This window comes from Nannospalax galili, unplaced genomic scaffold (assembly GCF_000622305.1).
Source record: "Nannospalax galili isolate Female #2095 unplaced genomic scaffold, S.galili_v1.0 scaffold205, whole genome shotgun sequence".
NCBI lineage: Eukaryota > Metazoa > Chordata > Mammalia > Rodentia > Spalacidae > Nannospalax > Nannospalax galili.
The window spans coordinates 2841769-2863993 of record NW_008353921.1 but is presented as its reverse complement, the minus strand read 5'-3'; the positions used below and the strand labels follow the sequence as shown (position 1 = coordinate 2863993).

At 49.9% G+C, this 22225-nt stretch overlaps 1 protein-coding gene across 1 annotated transcript in view; it reads left to right on the top strand.

The window, feature by feature from the left end:
- Positions 1–18639, top strand: part of Jph2 (junctophilin 2) — a 78627-nt gene extending 59988 nt beyond the window's left edge. Inside the window, exons 3-6 of the mRNA XM_008851000.3 lie at positions 11786–11904; positions 14251–14975; positions 15849–15943; positions 17131–18639. Of these exons, the coding sequence (XP_008849222.1) occupies positions 11786–11904; positions 14251–14975; positions 15849–15929 (925 nt within the window). The 3' untranslated portion in view covers positions 15930–15943; positions 17131–18639. The remainder of the gene's footprint in view (positions 1–11785; positions 11905–14250; positions 14976–15848; positions 15944–17130) is intronic.
- The last annotated feature ends 3586 nt before the right edge of the window (positions 18640–22225 follow it).

The following is a 22225-nucleotide window of genomic DNA, read 5'->3' as shown; positions in this document are numbered from 1 at the left end:
CCCCCCCCAAAAACCCCCAAACAAAAAAAACCCATTTGCTTTCCAAATATTCTATAGGGATTTAATATTAATTAATAATATCTATATAACATCTATACCATACACCTTTCTAATGTAGAATATATACATAATAAAATACATTTATGTATTTATTTGTTTACATATTGTAGAATAATAAGATGCCTGTTATGACAGTTAACCTGCCAGATGGGCTTTCTCCTCCCAATAGCCTTCCATTGGTTCTGTTCTTAAGACTTTTCACCTTGTCTTATCTCTCCCACCAGACTCTTCATCTTTCCAGAGCAGGGGCCATGTATGGCTCAACTTTCACTTTAATAATCAGTGGGTAAGTGACTTAACTTCTCTCTTCCTCAGTTTTCCCATCTGTAAAATGGTGGTAGAATCCATCTTAGAGCTGGCGTGAATTAGTCTGTTTGTCGTTTACTTTTCATATCAGAAGCAAGTCTCATATCCCTAAATAGGAAAACTAAAACTGTAAAACACATAGAGGAAAATATAGAAGGAAATCGTTGTGATCTTGGTTTAGAGAAAAACCTTCTTAGATATGACACCAAAAGTCCAGATAATAAAAGCAAAGGTAAACTGGACTTCATTAAAACTTGAAACTTTTTTTTTGGTCTTTTTGAGACAGGGTCTCCCTGTAGCCCCAGCTGTCCTGGAACTCACTATGTAGAAGGCCAGGCTGGCCTTGAACTCACAGAGATCCATCTGCCTCTGCCTCCCAAGTGCTGGGATTAAAGGTGTGCACCACCACACCTGGCCCAAAGCTTGAAACTTTTAAACTGTCCCTTGTGTCCCCACCTTTAGTACCAGTACTCAGGAGGTAGAGGCAGGCAGTTCCAGCCTGGTCTACATAGCAAATTTTAGGCCAGCTGGGGCTACAGGGAGATGCTGTCTCAAAAAAGACAAAAAAACAAAACATAAACAAAAACCAACCACCATTAACAAAAACCAACCAACTAACCAACCAAACAAACAAACAAAACCTTGAAACAATCTGTGCTTTAAAGAGTACCGTGAAGAAAGTGAAAGTTCAGCCAAGTGTGGTTGGCCCAGCCTTTAAGCCCAGCACTTGGGAGGCTGAGGCAGGTGGGTTTCTGTGAATTCCAGGCTGGCCAGGACTATGTAGTGAGGCCCTGTCTGAAAAAAAGAAAAGGATAAAAGGAAAGGAAAGAGGAAGGAAGGAAGGAAGGAAGGAAGGAAGGAAGGAAGGAAGGAAGGAAGGTTTTTTCCCCTGCTCAGCCTGCTTTCTTATGCAACACAGGCCCACCTGCCCAGGAGTGGTACCACCCACAGTGGGCTGGGCCCTCCTATATCACTCAACAATCAAGATGCCCCATGGACATGGCCACAGGCCAGTCCAATTGAGGCAATTCCCCAATTGAGGCTCCCTCAACCCAGGTGTGTCAAATTGGCACTAAAGCCATCCAGCACAGAACCTATGGGGGACATTCTCATTCAAACCACCACACTCCTTAATACCTGAAGAAGATTCTTTTTCAATTTTCTTATTACATTTAGTGTGTGTGTGTGTGTGAGAAAGAGAGAGAGAGAGAGAGGGAGGGAGGGAGGGAGGGAGGAAGGGAGGAAGGAAGGAAGGAAGGGGGGGAGGATAGAAGGAAGGAAGGATGGAAGGAAGGAAGGAAGGAAGGAGGGAAGGGGGAGGGAGGGGGGAGGATAGAAGGAAGGAGGGAAGGAGGGAGGGAAGGGGGAAGAAGGAAGGAGGAAGGAAAAGGAAGAAGGAAAGAAAAGTCAACTGTCAAGATGGCTCATGGGGTAAAGGCACTTGCTGTGTGAGCCTGGAAACGGGAGCTCTGTCCCCAGAACCCATACAAAGGTAGGAGGAGAGAACCAATTCCTTGAAGTTCTCTACCTCTAATCTCTGTGCACTTTGGGGTACACCTCCCCCCCATCATGTACACATACTGTAACAATCAGAAGCTGATTTTTTAAAGTTAAAAGTCATCCCACAGAATGGGAAAATACTTGCAAATCACATGTTAAAGGGCTCGTATCTCTAATATATAAAGTTTTTGCAACTCAATAGTTAAAAAGACTGAAAAAAAAAAGGCAAGCAAAAGATCTGAATGGACATTACTCCTAAGATGACCAAATGGTCACTAAACACAATATTCTCAAAGAGAAGAGATTCTCAAAATCATCAGTCACCAGGGACCATGTGAAATACCATGTCACAAGTCACTAATATGGTTATAATTTTTATAAGAATGGATAATTGCAAGTGTTGACAAGGATATGAAGTGGTTGAAACCCAACCCCGGTGTGTTACTGGTCAAATGTAAGAGGTCCCAGCCATTTTGCAAAATAGTCCTGCCAGTCCTTAAAAAGTTAAACATAGAGTTTCCTTATGACCAGTTGTTTTTTTCTAGAGGTGAACTCAAGAGAAACGACTATATACATTCACACAAAAACATGTATAGGAATGCCCACAGTAACATTATTCATAATGCCCCAAACTAGAAACAACTCAAAAGTTCCATCAACTGACTAACAGGTGAAAATTAAGTTCTGTCCACACAATGGACTATAATTTGGCCATAGAAAGGAGCAACAGAAAAGGGCTGAGGGTGTAGCTCGGTTGGTAGAGCGTTTTCCTAGCACGGAAGAGTCCCTGGCTCAATCCCTAGCACTGTATAAATCAGACATGGTGGTACACAAAGTCTATTAAGATAAGAGTGGAGATGTAGTTCCACTAGTAGAGTGCTTTCCTGACATGCGTGAAGCTCTGGGTTCGACCCCCAGCACCACATGAACCCAGCTTTGTGGTGCATGCCTGTAATCTCAGGACTTGGGAAATTGAGACAACATAATCAAGGTCATCCTTGTAAGTTCCAGGCCAACCTCAGTTACAAGAGACCCTGTCTCAATGAATGAATGAATGAATGAATGAATGAATGAATCAATCAATCAATCAATCAAGTAGGGAAGAAAGGAACGAAGTACCGATAACCTCAAGGTAATGTTTCAATCACGTGTCATCATTTCTTGGCAGTGAGTAGAATTTTGGAAGGAAACACTGGAAAAGACTGTTATAACAATAATAAAAACAATAGTGATGACGGCTACTATTTGTTAAGCATACAAGGCATGTTAAGTGCTTTAGTTCCTCTAGTAATTTTATGAAGTAAATATTATCTCTATATCAATGCTGAAGAAACTGAGGCCAGAGAGGAAAGGTCAGACACTCAGAATGAAATGATGCTGTGATTTGACCTTGAGTTAGCACCCTTGACCCCTCTGGTGAGGAGTTTGTGGCTGCTTCATTGACCACTGTCTGTCCCTCACACACCCAGCCCTGGGCCCCTCATGGTAGAGGCTCAGCTTACATTTGCTGATCCTGAATGGAGTCTCAGGTCTGGAAGGCCCTGTCACTCAGGGTTCCCTGACTGGGCTCTTGTGGCAATTTCTCCAAGGGAGGTCTCAGAGGTAGTGGTGGCACACGCAGCTGTGGTCTTCCTCTTGGGAAATGGCCCTGGTCAGCCAGCACAGGGGCGAGGGCTATTTCTGGAGAAGCATCTGAAGCATCCTTCCTCAGAAAGATACTTGGCAACACTGTCCCTGTATTCACCTCCGTACTGCTAGAGAGTTTGACAGTAGGCGCCAACCAGGACAGACTTCTGCCCCCACCCCTGAACCTCCCATTGGCTTCTTGTTCTAAGGACTTTCTCTTTCATTCTAAACTGAACATTTAGCGCCATTTATTTTATTGAATGAGCATTCTTGAGGCTCTTCTTGTGTCTAGGCTGCTGTCCTGAGAACCACACCGAGTGTTGGCCCATTTTAATGACATTTCTTTATGCCACTTTTCCATAGGTGCTGTTGGTATTCCTACTGTGCAGCTGACGAGACAGGCACTCAGACTGCCTAGAGTTACGGAGAGCAGAGCCAGGGTCTGCCTGAGACAGAATGGCCAGAACTTCCCTCCATTAATCATGCTATTGCGAGGCCTCCCTCTGAGCTCCTGTTCACTCACTGATTTCCAGAAATGTAGCCTGATTGGCTTGGCGGGCTGTATTATGCAGGCAGCTCCCCAGCTGAATACCGGGGCCTGCTCTCCAGCTTTGGTTGGTTCATGGAGGCCCTTCTACTGACACCAGAAGGGTGGTTTAGTGTAGTAGGTAAGAGCTCAGGCAGATTTGCTTTCTGCCTGTGGGACAATGAGTATGTTTCAGAAAACCCAGTCCTATGTAGGAGAACCAGCTGGGGAAAGGTGGAAGGTCCGAGGAAACTGATAAAAGAGTCACATCATCGATCCAGGATTGCACATGTGCAATGTATCAGAGAATCAAAACAGAAGCAAGCCAGCAGCAGCAGCAGGACCGGAGGGGTCCTTCACATCAAGGCAGATGGAAGGGGTTAATGCTTAACTACACAGAGGGAGCCAAAAACTAACATAGGGTCTGGAGATGCTGTTCAGTTGGTAAAGTGCTTGTCTAGCATGCACGGAGCCCTGATGGTACATGTCTGTAATCCTAGTATTTGGGAGGTGGAGGCCGGAGGATCAGAAGTGCAGTTACCTTCAGCTGTTGAGGAGTTCAAAGCCAGCCTGAGATAAATTAGACCCTGTTTCAACCACAGAAAACAAAAAAACCCATTAACATAGTTTTTAGATTTTAACATCATTTTATAGTCAAAGATCAGTTAAGAAAGTCTGTGTATCAGTGGCCGGCAAAACATTCTCAGCTCTCTTTGTGTGTACATTCTGTGTGTGTGCATGTGTGTCCATGTATGTTTGTATGTGTGGAGCTAGAGGTCAACATTGATGTCTTCCTCAGTTGCATTCCACTTTATTGTGGCAGGGTCTCTCACTGAACCTGGAGCTCATCAATGTGGCTAGACTGGCTGGCCAGTGAACTTCAGGATCTACCTGTCTCTGCTGCCCCAGCACTGGTGTTATAAGCATGTGCCACTGAACTTGGTTTTTTATGTCATTGCTGGGGATCTGAACTCAGGTCCTCATACTTGAATAGCAAGTTGTTTACTAACTGCAAAATCTCCCAAGCCCCTCAGTTGAATATCTTAACGATGGCTTCTACAGTGTGCCAGGGTCACCTGGTAGACAAGATGGTAGTTACAACCAAGAGGGCTAGATCCCTAGAAAGAGACTCTGACTTATGTGGTTCATGCCTGTCATGGAGTCCACAGCACACACTGGGAGCAAAGTGCTCAGCAGAGAGCCAAGGTGAATGTTAGTCATCTCAGTAGGGGAAGACACGTTTGTTTCTGTATTAGAACACAGGACGGCAGGCCTTTCTGTAAAGGACCCGATGGGAAATACTTTTGGCCTTGCTCATCATGTATCTCTATGGCAACTGCGTAACTCTAGGTAGTACACAAACAAATGTGTATAGCTGTGTTCCAGTAAAACTTTAAATAGACACTGAAGTTAGACTTTCATACCATTTCCACACATTAGAAAATGTTACTCTTTTTTTTTTTTTCAACCACCTAATAAATAACCATTTTTAGCCAGGTTGGTACAAAAATAGGCAGGGGCTGGGGCTGCATTTTTGGGAACCCTGTACCAACTCTATGAGGGGATTCAGGGATGTTCTGTTAGCAGTTGCGTCTGAGGTGCCTGGAACAGTGGCTGGCTCATCACAGACACTCTACCGTCAAGTTTTACTAAATGAATGAACCAATGCATTGATACGGGTCTTAAGTAGGATCTTTAAGACTGGATACATGGAGGAAGGGAAAGGGTTTGGGTTGGGGAACAGACCAAGCTAAGGTCTGGAGTCAGACTCGGTCCCTTTTAGCTTCATGAAGCCATTAACATCTGGTGTGGAAAACAGGGAAACAAGGCCAGCACTAACCGAGCAACTAGGGGCCTGGGGGTGGGAAAAGGGTGATGTGGAGCGGTGGGGGGCAGATTCTCCCCAAAGTAGCTATGCTGAGTGATCACCCTGCTCCATTCCAGATCTGCCAGCCTTATTTTTAACGCAGTTGCTGAAAGATAATCCGAAGGCTGTCAAGATGAACATCTCCCTGCCCCTCCCCTTGCCCCAGTTACTGTTCCCTTCCCTTCTCCCAGCAGGCCCAGCACCATCCTAGGAGACCCTCACCTAGAGGCCTCAGTGGGATGTAGAGAGTGGTCAGGGAGAAGGAATGGTACCTGCATTTCCTAGCAGAGTCTGGGCTGGGAAGGGTCCTTGATGCTTAAAGAAAGCCATCCAAGGCTCCCTGCCCGCCCTCCCCATCTCCACCAGCAGTCTGGAAACAGCCAGGATGGAGCTGGCCTCCTCTCTGTGGACAGAGCACTTCTCAACCTTGAGTGAGTAGCAGAGGAGCTGGAAGGCTTTGGTGACACATGTCACTTACATTCTGATTTGGCAGGTCTCAGATGTAGCTTGAGAATCTGCATTTCTGATGAGCCCCCACTGGTGATGATGCTGGGGCCTGGGCAGTGGCCACAATCTGAGTGGTACCAGACTAGAAGCTGTGGCCTCAGTGGTTGCCTGATTCATCGGGTTAAGGCTACCCTGTGCTTCGTGTCATATCACATGTCTGCAATCTCAGCACTCCAGATGGAAGCAGGACGATTGAAACCCCGTCCCTCTCCACATGACTATCTCTAGAGGAGTTCAGGACGGATGAGGAGGGGCCTGAAGGCATACTAAGCAGCATAGCTGGGCTACATTTAGAGCTTGGTAGGAAGCTTTGCACAAGAGGAGAGGCCATGGCTCATGGTAGGTAAGGAGAGCTTGGGCAGGGTGAGGACATACGCAGTGGGAAGGAGGGTATGGATGGCGTGGAGGCAGGGAGAAAGGCTAATAAGGGGGTCAGACACCCAGGCTGTGGAGTGCGTAGAGGCATGTGCTTCCGTCCAGTGCGGCAGCCCCCGTGCCTGGGGCAGTGTGGCCACTTCCATCTCCACGGCTGTGCTGGCTGCCAGGGGGTGTGCAGGACCAGGGCTCTGGGTGCAGTCTGCCATTCTAGCAGTGGAGTCTGCAGCCCAGCTTCCCAAGGCACCAGAAAGTGCACAGATGACCAAAAAAGGGCATCTTCTCAGCAGGCAAGCTTGGCCCAGCGTCTCCCTCCTCCCCCACACCTGAGGTTTCAGGTTCCCAGGGAAGTAGCTTCTGAAAGGTAGGACTTGGTCTCACACATGCCTCCACACAGGTCAGACTAAGCTGGGGGAGCTGCGCCCACCACACTGTTTTGATGTCACAAATGTCTTGTCTTCCTCCACCATCATCACTGCTGTCATCCTCATCATGACATGGGGGAAACACTTCTGCCTCTCATTCCATTTCACAGCAACTCCAGGAGGGAAGGGTTATCATCCCCACCTTATAGATGAGGAAATGAAGGCCCAAAGGGAAAGCCACCTAGCCAAGGCTCTGGACCCCAGTGGGTCGGGATTGGGGTTGAGGTGAGGGAGGAGAGGATACAAGTATACAAGGTCCAATCTTGTCTTTATTTAAAATGTTCTTCCTAGTTTGCTCATCTGCCTTCCTTTGCATTACTTTTACTTTTAAAATATTATTTAGGGGCCTAAGAGGATTGCTCAGTGGTTAAAGTGCTTGCACAATTGTGAGGGCCTGAGTTCAGATTCCCAGAACCCACATAAATGCAGGATGGGAGTGCTGGCCTTGTAACTCCAGCCTCAGAAGGTTGAGGCAGGGGACTCCCCAAGCGAGCTGGCTAGCAGGATTACCCGTATTGGCCACTCTGGGCTTCACTGAAAGATGCTGCCTCAGTGAATATGGAAGAGTGATTCCAAATATCAGCCTCCATCCTCACGTGAACATGCACATGCACGTGAAACATGCATATACATAGATGTACATATCATACACATCTGCAAATGGAAAAAGGCAGAAAATTAAAATAGACAATTTATCTTGGGCTGGAGAGATGGCTCAGTGGTTAAGAGCCCTGGCTGCTCTTGCAGAGGACCTGGGTTCCATTCCTGGCACCCACATGGCGGCTAACAACCATCCATAACTCCAATTTCAGGGGATCTGACACCCTCTTCTGACCTCAGAAGAGCATGCGAGACATGGGTGCACTTACATCCATGCAGGTACTCATACACATAAAATACTTTTTAAAAATGATCAATGAAATACATATTAAAAATGATTTTCTTAATTACTGAGTTCTTTTGGCACCTGAGTGTCTCACCTTAACTGAACCCACAGAACTGAAGTTGGAATGCGATGTTGCTGATCCCTCAAAGCCTTGCCCTTCACAACCTGTGCAGCTCCTGGCTTGTGTGCACACAGGGTGCCTTTGCATGTGCATTCACAGACGTATTCTTTCTTGCAGCAAACAGCATCGAGGCAGCATGGCCTGGTGGAGAGGGTGGGGCCTAGGATTCAGACTTGTGTGGGTTAGAAATACGACTCTGTTCTTCCTTACTGTGTGGAAGGCAAGTGTGTGGGTAGGGCATGGACTCTAATTCCACAACACCTTAACTTGAATCCTCACTCCATCACTCCCTTTCTCTGCAAGCTCATGTGGGGGTCTCCCCATGCCCCATTTTCTCCTCTGGAAAGAAGGGTGATGGAGTAACTTCCACCATACAGATAGAAGGGAGTTCATCCCAGTAAAGACCTTTGCACTCACCCACAACCTCATGTTAGCTACGTTTTGCATCCTTGAACAAGGTTCCTCTCAGAGCCTCAGTATCGCTGTCTAGGTAACAACTACCTCCCAAGCAGTCTTGAAGATTAAAAAGGAGAACATAGATTTTTTTAAAAGCCTGGTATATGGGCTGGGGACATGGCTCAGAGGGTAAAGTGCTTGCTTCACAAGCATAAGGACTTGAGTTTGGATCTTCAGCATCCACATAAAAGCTAAACTTGGCAGTATACTCCTGTAACCTCAGCGCTGGCACAGGGTAGAGACAAGCCAGTCCATGAGGCTTGCTGGCCCGCCAGCTCAGCCAAAACGAGAAGCTCCAGGTTCAGCAAGAGACCCTGTCTCAAAAAATGAGAGGAAGCTATCTGGACACGAACCTCTGGCCTCCACATGTACTCACACAGGTAAGTAGCCTGCCCACACATGTGCACACAGCATATACCACACACACACACACACACACACACACACACACACACACACACACACACCTGGCATGTAGGAATTTAAGAGCAGTCCTCTCCCTGTGGCCTCCTGTGTACTGGAGGAAGAGGGACATGTATGTCAGCTCCCCAAGGCTCTGACCCATCTGCAGAGACTTGATAGAATGGACCTGACCTTGCAGTTCTCAAGGAGTGCCAGGTGCTTTCCCTGTCATGTGCTCTTCCTTCTGCCTGGCTGGCTTTCCTCATCCACCTTTGCTCAGCCTAAGTCCGGCGCTTGAGCAGCCTGTCTGTACTGACCGTCTATAGGAAGTCCTTCTGTTCTGTGTTTCCATTGCATTTTGCCCTCTCTCTTAGGGGCACATCCCACTGTTGTGATCAAATATTTAATTATAGGCAACTTGACTACTACAGAGTGATGGGGGCTGGGCTAGCTTGTCCCACAGGCCGGGTGGTCAGCGCCTGGCCACTGTGGCACCTACTCCTCAGCAGTGATCAAGAGCACAGGGTTTAGGACTAGGGTCAAAAGTGCCAACTTCTGCACCCCAGGACTGACCTTCGCAGGTTCCCTGCCCTGTCTGTGCCTCTGTGAATGCTCTTCTGTGTAAAATGGGGAGAGTGCCAGCACCAGCTTCCTACAGCATTATGAAGTTTATTCAGATACCCTTCAGAACTCCTTCAGAACAGTGGCTGGTCCATTTGTAAACCATGCTAACAGCTGACACACACATCTCACCAACCTCAAGTGCACGACATGACAAATGTTTAGTTTGCTCTTGTCGCAGTCACATTCCAGTGTGGGACTTGGGGAAGAGTCTTCCTCTACAGACTGACTAATAGACTTAGACTCCTTCCCTCTACCCATTGACTGACAGACTAAGGCTCCTCCTTCTACAGACTGAATTACAGACGCAGGCCCCTTCCCTCTACAGACTGACTAATGGTTCAGTCTCTTTCCACTGCATGTCTTTATCTGTAGCTCACTGGGGTTCTGTGGATAGAATTCAGGGGATTCGAGTCCCTAGAAACATGGCCCGAGGTGAGGATTCCCAATGCTAAACAGAGAGGGGCTCCCAAGAGATGAGGGTGTGTGTGTGAGAATCAGGACAAGACGGAGGGAAGGAGCTGAGCAAGGACTGGTCTCCGCTGGAAGCCTGCTTGGCCTGAACACGGGATCTCTGGGGCAGGAACTGCACCCTGGGGTTGTGGTCACCAGTTAGCTGGTCTGGTGGGGACTCCCTGGGGCTAGGGGAATGGCAGAGTGGCACTTCCACTCCTTTCACTCAGGGCCTTGGCTGGTTGGTTGCAATTTTCTGGGGTAGTATTAAGTCATTGACAGCTGGCACTCACGGCAGTTAGGGTGGGTATACTTGCTCAGTAAAGAGACTGTGCCAGCTACTCCAATGCCTGCTACATGTGCTAAATGAAATCTAGGATTTTCTTCAGTTATGGAAATAGGCAGTAAACCATAGGAACATCATCAGAATCTGTAACTTTGTTACCAGTAGGAATCACAGGTTTTCATGCCCTGTTACTGTTGTTGCAGATAGTCTAGAAATTCCCTTTAGGTCCATTTAGACTATTTTTTCTTGGTCTTTTTGAGGCAGGGTCTTCCATTGTAGCACACCTGCTCTTTGGACTTGTGGCAGTTCTCCTGCTTGAGCCTCCTGAGTGCTGGGACTATAGGTGCAAGCCACTGTGCCTTGTTATACTCACCTACACTTTTAAATTGTGATCACTAGTAGACCTGGTGGATATTCTTAATGTGTTAATAAAAAAGATACGTTATTTATTACAGATTTGTTCTTTTAAATGTAATTTGTTAACTGTCAGTTTAACTGCAGCTCTTTGTAATTCTATCTGTTTTGTGCATTTAAAACTTTATTATTATCGTGTGTATGATGTGTGGGGGGGGGTGTGCACATGGAGGTCACAGGACAGCTTTATCGAGTTAGTTCTCTCCTACCTTTACATGGGTTCCCAGGATTGAATTCAGGTCATCAGGCTTGCTCAGCAAGTGCCTTTACTTACTGAACCATCTCACTTGTCCATTGTTTTTTTTGTTACTTATTTATTTACTTATTATTTATTGTATGTGTATGTTTTGCCTGCATGTGCACAAATGCACCTGTGTCATGTAATTCCCACAGAGGCCAGAGATTCCCCTGGAACTAGAGTTACAGACAGGTGTTAGCTACCATGTGGGTGCTGGGAACTGAACCCGGGTTTTTACAAGAGCAGACAGTGCTCTTAACTACTGAGCCATCTCTCCAGCCTCCTGTCTCTGTTTTGTGTATTTTAAAAGATTGCATTTAGGAGTCTCCAGGCGTCACCAGCCTGCCAAAGGAGGGAGGAGGAATCTGTGACATGAAAGGGATTCAATATCCTGTTCTGGCACTGTGGCTTCTTCTGCATTCAACAAGCAACAGGGAAAATGGTTTTATGGCCTAGACATAGAGACTGTATATATCAGGTCTTCTCAAAATACACTGGGAAGAATGTAGTCATCTTCAAGGGATACTGGGGAATATAGTCTATTTGTATGTCTAGAAACTAGAGGACATGATCTAGGGCATGCCCAGTAGTGTGGGTCACAGGGTTCACTGTGGGCCCAGGTGAGAAGGCTCTGTCCAAAGTACCTTGTTATGTTTGGGGAGGATGGGCAAAGGACTCTGTGGTAGATCCTAAGTCTCCTACTGTATTGTCTCTAGAACGAGTCATGCCAAGGCCAAGGCTGAAGCAGCAGAACAGGCTGCCCTTGCTGCCAACCAGGAGTCCAACATTGCCCGCACACTGGCCCAGGAGCTGGCCCCAGACTTCTACCAGCCAGGTAGGCTAGGAGTGGGGAGAGCAGTCCCGGGGTGGGCACCTTTATTCACCTGCTGGAAAGCAGAGCTGCTTAAGGGAGCTCATGAATTCTTGTCTTGAAAACTGCGGGTGTAGTGCAAACCAGGGATGAGATGATCAGGGGTACATGGGAACACAATCTCTCCCTCCATTCAATACTGTCTGGGGGGTAACAGAAGCTCCCAGCTGTGGATGGGACCCACCCCACTCTATCTCTTCTCTCTCCTCTGGCCATGCACACATGGGGAGCTGGTGATGCTGAGGGGAGGGACAGGCCTCTAGTGCATGATGGGGCCAAAGGCCTCTCTGCATCTCTCAACAGTTTGTAGAACACTGATTTGGCACTGCCTATGTGTCAGGCACTGTACTGGGCTGGGGGGGGCCTGCAGCTGGGGCCCAGGATGGGGAAGGAGCATGGGTAATACACTCTCATGCTTAAATCATGCTTAAACCCTGCTGCTCTGGAGCGGGGGGGGGGCCTGCAGCTGGGGCCCAGGATGGGGAAGGAGCATGGGTAACACACTCTCATGCTTAAATCATGCTTAAACCCTGCTGCTCTGGAGGTGCAGGATCTTGTGCAAAGAAAATGGTAACCCTTGAAACTCCAGAGCTGTGACTGGGCAGAAGACTAGTGTGCTTTTCTGGACATGGATCAAATGCATGGAAAGGCTGCAGTGAGCTTGTGGTGGCCATGGTTCCTGTCTACTACATCTCACATGGTAGTCAGAACTGGACCCTTGGAGTTCACAGGAAGTGCCTAACCACCGAGGCCCTGTTAGGGAAGGTTGTCCATAGGAGAGACCATTTCAGGCAAATCATGAGGGCCAGGTCAGAGCAGTGGATCTGATTTGATAATAGACCTGACCCATTCCTGAATTCCTGACTCAGTAGGTCTGGGGTGGAGCCCATGAATGACAAGTCTAATGAGGACCAGGGCATGGAATGTAGCCAGTCTGGGGTCACCCTCTGAGAACTACGGCAAAGGTAGTCCTGGGTGCTGGGGCAAGTGGATGAAGAGGAGGCAGCTACAGGTTGAAAGGTACAGAAATAGAACAGAGTGGATTCAGAAAGCTAGAGGGTGAAACAGACCGTGGTATGGGGCAGAGGGAGGAGACCTCTGGCCTGGACACAAGCTCTACACTTAGCAGAGCCAAGCAGGCTGCCAAGGGCGGAGACTGGCCTTCTCTGCATCAGAGATTTTTTTATTTTATTTTATGTGTATGAGTGTTATGCCTGCGTGTAGGTAAGTGCACCCGTGTCATGTCGTGCAATGCCCACGGAGGACAGAAGAGGCTGTCAGATCCTCTGGAACTGGAGTTACGGACAGTTGTTAGCTGCCTTGTGGGTGCTGGGATTCGAACTGGGTCTTCTGCAAGAACAGTCAGTGTGCTTAAACGCTGGGCCATCTCTCCAGCCCTCTTTTTGGTCTTTTTGAGACAGGGTCTCCATGTAGCCCTTGCCGGCCTGAAACTCACTGGGGAGACCAGGCTGGCCTCAATCTCACAGAGATCCGCCAGCCTCTGCCTCCTGAGTGCTGGGGACTAAAGGCATGCGCCACCATGCTCGGCCGGAGATTTTTAAATGATGAGATTAGTGCGTTCTAAACGTCATTCTGGCTGCAGCTCTCTGACCAAAGTTAACACTAGATCATTAAGGAAGAGCAAGGCGTGTGGTCCTTGTCTTCTGGTCACGGGGCTCCCCCTGCTGGTCCCAGGAGGAGCGGCACTAGTTCGTTAGGTTACTATAGCAGTGGCCGCCCTCCTGCCTCCCTGCCAGCCGGCCCACCCTGCATTAATACTATAGGTGAGCTTATTAAAAAAAGGTAAATTACACAATAACTAGATATTTTAAAAATATTTTATATATTATTTTTATGTGTATGAGTGTATTGCCTGCTAGTATGTATGTAAGTGCACCTGTGTCGTGCAATGCCTGTAGAGGTCAGAAGAGGGGGTCGGATCCCCTGGAACTGGAATAACAAGACAGTTGTTAGCTACCATGTGGGTGCTGGGAACCGAACTCTGCAAGAGCAGCCAGTGCTCGTAACCGCTGAGCCATCCCTCCAGCCCGTGTGTATTTTCACGATCAATCCTCCCAACAGAGTAGCAGTGACAAGGCCTATTTTTCACACGAAGGGAGGGAAGGACACAGTTAAGTGCATCGTCTCTGCCCTTTGCTGTGCCTTTCCCAGGCACACAACCTGCCTGGGAAGTCCACCAGTCACCAGCCTCACCGGGTTATTTAAAATGACTGCTCCCAGGAGAGTCCTATGCGATGAGAACTCTGGGATCCCGGGGTCGAGCCCTACCTGTCTGTACTGCCCCGGCAGGTCCGGAGTATCAGAAGCGCCGGCTGCTGCAGGAGATTCTGGAGAACTCGGAGAGCCTGCTGGAGCCCCCGGAGCGGGGCGCGGGAGCGGGGGTCCTCCCGGAGCGCCCCGGGGAGAGCCCGCAGCTGCACGAGCGCGAGACCCCGCGGCCCGAGGGCGGGCCCCCATCTCCGGCAGGGACACCGCCACAGCCCAAGCGGCCCCGCCCGGGGGCAGCCAAGGACGGCCTCCTGAGCCCGGGCGCTTGGAACGGCGAGCCGGGTGGCGAGGGCAGTAGGCCCGTCACGCCGTCCGAGGGCGCAGGTCGCCGCAGCCCCGCGCGCCCGACCACCGAGCACATGGCCATCGAGGCGCTGCAGGCGCCGCCCGCCCCGGCGCAGGAGCCCGAGGTGGCCCTGTACCGCGGCTATCACAGCTACGCCGTGCGCACGCGGCCGCCCGCGCCCCCACCCTTCGACGACGAGCCGGAGCCCGAGGTGCCCCGTTCCGACTCGGCGCCTCCGTCCCCGGCCACCGCCACCGCCCCGGAGGAGGAGCAGACCCCCGCGCCGCGAAGCCCTGCGCCCGAGACGCCCGCCAAGCTGGAGCCCAAGCCCATCGTCCCCAAAGCCGAACCCAAGGCCAAGGCCCGCAAGACCGAGGCCCGGGGCCTGAGCAAGGCCGGGGCCAAAAAGAAGGCTCGCAAGGAGGCGGCGCTGGCCGAGACGGAGGTGGAGGTGGAGGAGGTGAGGCTGGGCGCAGAAGCAGGTGTCCAGTTTGCCCAGGGCTCCGGGCGGGATTGTGTGCGCGTGACTGATGGGGCTGGAGGGGAGAGGGAAGCAGGACAGAGCAGGGGCCAAATCCAGTGGATATGGCCATGGCCTGACCCCCCAGGAGACAGGCACAGATGACAGGCAGAGTTGTTTTTTTTTTAATTCATATACTGATTTTTTTATATACATATATTTTTTATTTTTTAGAAGCATTTCATTACAGCTTTAACATGCTCAATAATTTCCGGAGCAACGATACATCTCTTTCAAAAGTGGCTATAAAATTTTTAGGTTCACAGTTGAATTAATGCAGTTACAGGGAGAGTTTTTGCACGGAAGGAAGGCTGCCTACTCTGCACCTGGGAGACAGCAGAGAGAGGCCTTTCTCAGGACCAGGTGGGTGCCTAAGCAGCAGAGTGCACCTTCTGGGTCAGGGGCATTTGGCCAGGCACCAAGCCACCTCAGGGTGCACCAAGGAGGGCTTCCTGGGAGTGGAGGAAGACCTCCATAGGGCTTGAGTTCTGGCCTCTGCTAGGATCCAGGAACCAACCACAGCAAGAGTGAGGGTCAACAGTCAGGAAGGTGGGTGATAGCGTTCTAGACACTGCCCAAGGCGTGGTTTGAATATATTCATGCCCTTCCCAGCCTCTGGAAGTTTGGATTGATTAGTTCTAGAATATACATCCCCTCCTGCCCTCCCTGGGCTCTGACGGTCCAGGGTGCATGATCTAGCTGTGAGCACAGTAGAGGTGCTTTTAGGAAGGTCCCTCTAGGAACTCTTGCCCCTCTGCCCAACATTGTGACCTGACTGTGAGGGACTCAGGCAGCTTCTCTCTATGTCTTCAGGTCCCCAACACGGTCCTCATTTGCATGGTGATCCTGCTGAACATTGGTCTGGCCATCCTCTTCGTTCACCTCCTGACCTGACCTTCGTCTACCAGGTGTGGCCAGAGGATGCAGTCTGGGCTTCAGGGTGATGGGAGGAGAGGCAGACTTGGTACTGGCCAGCATCCAGTGGCTAGTTCAAGCCCATCCCCCAGAATGCCATACCTCCTCCACATCCTTACACAAACTCCTCTAGCTCCACATTGAGGGCCACCCACTGGTCTGACCCATGGGGCATCATGCCCTCCCCCACTTATTCACCTACCCTACACTCACAGAGTAGTTGCTGTGCAGGGAGCTGGGAATGCAGCAGGACCTCACTCCTGTCCTAGGAAGTGAGAGCCAGCCCTTAGCTCAGGGCCCACTGTGGGAAAGCCTTGCAGTTCATATCAAGCAAAACAATTCCAGTGGCCCTCCCCACCATGCTCTCTTTCATGGAAGGAGGCATCTACAGTCTGTCCATAGGGCTTGAGGCACGGTTATGGGCAGGTGAGGAGGATAGAGATGGACAGTCACCCAGGCTGCTGGGACCCTGTCCTCTTGGCCTTCTCTCTCCCTCTTGCCCCACCTCAAGTCTTTAGTTTTCTGCTTTGCCCCGTGCCCTTCCTCTGCTAGCTGGAGCTGTTTTCTCCCCAGGATAGAACTTGGGGTTGGGCCGGGGACAGTGGCCCTCACTGGTCTCAGAATCTTCCTTCTGTTGGAATCAATCTTACACCCTGAGTCCGGAGATTGGCCATGATGCCACAGTTCCCACCACTTGTTCTGCCCCGCAGCAGAACCATTTCTTTGATCCTGGCTTAGTGTGGGCTAGAGTTTCCTAGGCAGTCCCAGGAGAGAGGGAGAAGTTCTTGTTCTGTTGCTGTGTAATAGCCAATGGTAGTGTTAGCTTCGTGGATACAGCCCTGAGGTCTATTGCTGAACTCTGAGGGTTCCTTTGGGAACCCTTCCTGCAGGCACTAATATCTTTGAAGACCAAAGGATGAAGAGGAGTGAGCCAGATTAAAATATGGAAGGAGGAGGAGGAAGAAGAGGAGACGAAAAGGAGGAAGAGCTGGGGGGGGATGCTTGGCCAGCAGAGGAAACAGAGGGGTAGCATCAAGGGTCTGTCTCTGAATCCCTGAGGTGCTGGACTGGGGACTCTTGACTTCAAGAGGCCAGAGCCTGAGGCCTGGCTCCTGCCCCACTTGTAGCTCAGCCTTGGGTACCCTCTCCCTCTCCTGACCCTGGTGCTATCTCCTTACAGAGCCAGGAGTTTCACTGAGGATGCCAGAACCTGTCTTTCTGTAATGTCAAGCAGGTGGTCCAGGAAGACCAGACTGAACCTGAAGCCCTGGGCCCCTCACATCTACTCTATGGACATTTAAGGAGGAAGCCTCCAGCGGGCCCTGTGCTTGGTGCCAGGGTGCCAGAGGAAGAGAATGTTTGGGTGCCCTCTAGGGCAAGGGATATCCAGAGGGAAAAGCCCTGGTCTCCTGAGCCCCCGCCCCATCCCTGCCCCCATCCCCAGCCTTCCCTCGCCTTGCCTTGTCACCCTTCCCTGGGCTTTTGTGTGTTTTGAGAGAAGTCACCAAAGCAAGATATTAATATAAATCCCTTCCTCTTTGCCCTACCCCATCCCCATTGTAGCCCTCCAGGTGATGGCTTGAGGTCACCTAGGGGGATGAGGGGTACAGAAGTCCTTTGTGCAATGCACTCCTACCAAACCCACGTGGTCCCTGGTTTACAGATATTTAGGAGTACAGTGGAGGAAGTGGACAAGCTCAGTTGAACACAGCAGCATGCAATGCTCTGCCTCCTCCCACAAATCCAGTTAGCATCCCCCAGGACCAGTACCCAGGGAGACCCAAGCAATTTGAGCGTTTGACTGGAAAGCCACCAACCAAGGGTCTGGGATGGGATGGGAAGAAGTCAAGATGTGGTGGTGATGGCCCATGACTTTGAGTGTCTGAGCCTGAGGCTGGGGGTGCATTCAGGGCTGCTGGAGTGCCCCAGGTCATTGTGTAGGAGCCCTGGACCTAAAGAGCTAGAGCTGCTGTGATATCCTATCAATTGACTTGTCCCTTTCCCCCACCAAGGCCACTGTGGGCTCAGGAGAGAATGGCATGGAAGCCCAGGCCTGTTTCCTTAGTGCACACTCTCAGGCAGGTGCTCCTGGAAACAACCATCTCCCAGGAAGAGAGCAGCAAGTCTGGGCTCTAGTTGGGTACAGCCCATGCAATTATGAACTCCTTCAGTGGCAGGTGATGCTTGCATGTACCCCACTTAAAGTTATGATTGTACCACACTGAGTGGGCCCTTGGGTTTGCTGGGTGCAGCATGGTTCCCAATGTCCAGGAAAATGGAAAGGAAAGAGCTTCCCAGCCCCTCCAGTCTAGGGAAGAGGTGGTGATGGCGTCCAAGCTGAGCTGGAGGGAGTCGCTGCTACTCTGTCTTCATTCCTCTGGACCTCAGGGGCTTACGCATGGTGGCCAGGCCTCCTCCCAGGGTAGCTTGGGACCTGGGCATTGGGGCTCAGCTTTCCTTTTCCCCTCAGTCCTCAGGAACCTTCCTCTAGCTCCACACTGGCTGTTTCCAGCCTGTTGGGAGTGAGGTCATTACTCTGCTTATGGGTCTGGTCCAGTGCTGAGGACAAGCCTATGGTTATCAGAGATGCCAAGAATGTTTTGGAGGGTGGTGTTGGGATAAGGGGTGAAGGATGAGGGTTCAGGATGCCAAGTCTGTGCCATAATAAACTTGCGTCTGCTCACGGCTCTGACTGTGCTGTGGTGTTTGCTTGTGACTGATGGGTGAAGGATGGGAAGGAGAGTCTGGGGGATGATGGGTCTGACTGGGTCACATCCTTTCTTTAAAGATGCTCCCATAATTCATTGATGGGTAGCTGAGGGGTTTCATGTCTGGAGAGGAGGCTCAGAGGTCTGTGGTAGTCTTTCAGAAAGCTTCTCTGAATAGTCTATGGCAGCAGCAAGAACCTGCTCTTGGAGGTGGAAGCCCCTGGACAGCAATCCTGGTTCAGACAGTTTACTTCTTGGAGCCTCCATTTCCTCATCTGTAAAATGGGAATCCTACCTACCTCCGGGGGTTACATTAAGAACTGAGGGGATCTGGGGAGATATCTCAGTGGGTAAAGTACTTGCTGTGCAAGCATGGGGACTGAGTTCAATCCCCAGCACCTGAACCAAAGCTGGCCCTGACAGCTTGCACCTGTGACCCCATCTATTGGGGGGTGGGTAGAGACAAGCAGATCCTTGCTAGCTAACCAATTATCCAAAACACGCACTTCAGGTTCAATGAATGACCCTGTCTCAAAAAATAAAGTGGAGAAACAATTAAGATAGACACATTAACACAGTTAGGTGCACCTGCAAACACATAACACACACACACACACACACACACACACACACACACGTCTGAAGCTTATGTAGACTCCAGCTATAGAACGCAGCTGGCATTCCCTTAGTATTGTATGTGATAATGCTCTCTTGCGTCTTGCTAGAGGGACCCCAAGAGCTCCAAAGGGGTGGAGATGACTTGAGTATCAGCAGGAGGGGCCAGGACCATCTCACAGGGGCAGGCTTCCCGGAGTTTCCCCACAGCAGGTTCATGGAGGGATGTGGTTCTCTGGTTTGGTTGGGAACAGACACTGTTCACTAAGATCCCTTCACAGCCAGTGGCCAGGGAGACATCAGGAGGACAGAAGCCCTCAACACCAGTACGCTCAAGCTCAGCGAGGTGTCGTGGAGTCTGGTTCTCCCCTGCTGCTTCTGACTCGCTGTATCTCTGTGGCTGTGGTTCCCTTTCTCCTGCCACTACGTCCTCTTTCACTAAGGAAAGTAGTTACTGCCCCATGACTTTCTCCCAGGTGTGCAGCTATGCGGACCATGTGAGTAGGTTCTGGAAGTTACAGAGACATTGAGAACTCTCTGATGCTATCGTGAGTCCCTGGAAAAAGAGTGAGGTTGGGGTACCCCAGGAGGGATGGTGTAAGTGGGAATGAAGATGATTAATTTACTCGGCAGAGGCTTTGATAGGACCTATGGAGGGGAAGAGGGTAGATGCCCATCAGGTCTACAGACTGGCTGTGGTTGTGGCACTATGAGAGGGCTGCTGGAATCTCCTTGGATTGTTTCCTGAGCCAGGTCTAGGAGGCTGAATGAGGTAAGGTTGGTCAGAATGAGTGCTCCCTGGTGGCTGAGACCCAGAGCACAACCTAGCTCCTGGTCCATCCTTTGTCTTGTGACCTTGAGTTCATTTAAGGTATTTTGTAAGATGTGAACTAATAGGCATTGATAGAGCCTGTGATAACCCCACTGCCTTGAGGGCAAAGAAAGGGAGGGTCTGAGAACTAGGCAGGTCAGAAATGGGAGAAACTGACCTACCTCCTGGGGTAGTCAGGATTACGTTAAGAACTGAAGGAGTCTGGGGAGACAGCTCAGCACGTAAAGTACTTGCTGTGTAAGCATTTGGGATGTGTAACAAGAAGTTTCATCACCTCTGTGGGACACACCTAGAATCTGTCTGTGTTGAGAGACACCAGCCCAGTGATGACCTTTGGAGGTGCCAGGTCTGATAAACATAAGGAAACCTGCCCTGCCTCTATGTAAGGCAAAAACAACGCTTGAACTGTAAAATGCAGATTTTGCATGTATGCTTTAGTCAAAGGAGCTCTTGTTTTCCTGGGCTAAGCCCTGACTGTGTCTGTGGGAGCCAGAAACCCCCTCCCCCAACACACACACACACACACACACACACACACACGTGTGTGTGTGTGTGTGTGTGTGTGTGTGTGTGTGCTTGACCACTTAGAGGAGCCAGGAGATGCTAACCCTTCCCTCCCTTTCCTGGGGCCAAAGGAGAAGCGGTACGGCCGGGCTCACAGACGTACACTGAGGTTGCCGCTTCAGATCCCGACTCTGCCTCACAAGCTTTCTTAGTTTTCTTCTCTGAGGTGATGATGGCCAGACTGCAAATGAATGAAGACTTATAAAAATGCCTGTTGAGGCACAAGCACAGGAGAAACATGCTTCTGTTATTCACTGCAGTGACTCTACCATGTGGCAGTTAGCCCCATGGTTTTGAAGTTGAGGAAAGTGAGGCTTAGAGAGATGGAGTGAGTGGTTCAAGTACCACAGGGAGGGAAGAGCCAAGCCGGGACTGAAAATGGAGCCTATACTCTCCACTGAACCACCCAGCCTCACATGGCAAAGGAATGAATTCCCCGTCGCTGGAGAGAAGGCAGTCGGGGGCAGATGGCCACTAGGCTGGGTGTGGCAAGGGGTCCATCTACTGGACAGGTGTGTCAAGGTGATTCAGTGTCCTGATGGTGCTTAGAGAAGGAAGGGGCATTGTTGCTATGGTTTGACTGGTCCATTCCCCAAGAATTCATGTGGCGGGCCATGCCCCATGGTGGTGGTTCTGAAGTTTGTGGACTTGTAAGAGGGGCCACATGGGAGATCCTTAGGCCATTTGGGGAGCTGCCTTTGGGGTTAAGATTAAATAAGATAGCTTTGTGAGACCTTGAGCTCTTTCAAGAGGGATTTACTGCAAAAGCGAGCCTGGCATGGGATGGCTGGCTGGGCTATTGGTGTGGTGCTGTGATTTCTCCTGAACTCACTGTATGCTTTCACTTGCTGTCAGGTCCTCATAGAGGCCAGTTCAGTGAGTCCCTCCCTTCTTGGATTTAGAGCTTCCAAAACTATGAGCTAAATAAACTGCTTTTCTTTATAAAGTTAACCTGCCTCAAGAATTTCATCACAGAAACTACAACAAATCTAACACACATGGCCCTTCAAGAAGTTTGAAGAAGCTGGGCATGGTAGCACATACCTGTAATCTCCCCCAGCACTCGAGGCAGAGATAGGTGGATCACAAGTTCCAGGTCAGCCTAGGCTACATAGTAAAACTAGTCTAAAAAACAAACAATCCTAAAAAAGAAAAAGAAAAAAGAAGAAAAGTTTCTTTTTCTTTTCTTTTTTTTTTTTTTTTTTTTTTTTTTTTTTTTTTTTGAAGAAGGGGCCCCCTGTAGCCCTAGCTGTCCTGGAACTCACTGTGTAGACCAGGCTGGCCTTGAACTCAGAGAGATCCACCTGCCTCTGCCTCCCAAGTGCTGGGACTACAAGCGTGTGCCACCACGCCCGGCTGATAAGTTGCTTTTGCCTTGAGGTTGTGGGTCAGCAAAGATCAATGGAACAAAACCCACTTTAGACACAGGCTACGAGTTTGAGGGTCCTGGGTCTACTCTTACTTTAGACTGGTTGAGGTCCCCATGACCCCCCCCTCCAGGCCTGTAGTTCACTCAGAAGCTCTGTGACAGTTATATACAACAGACACTTAGGATA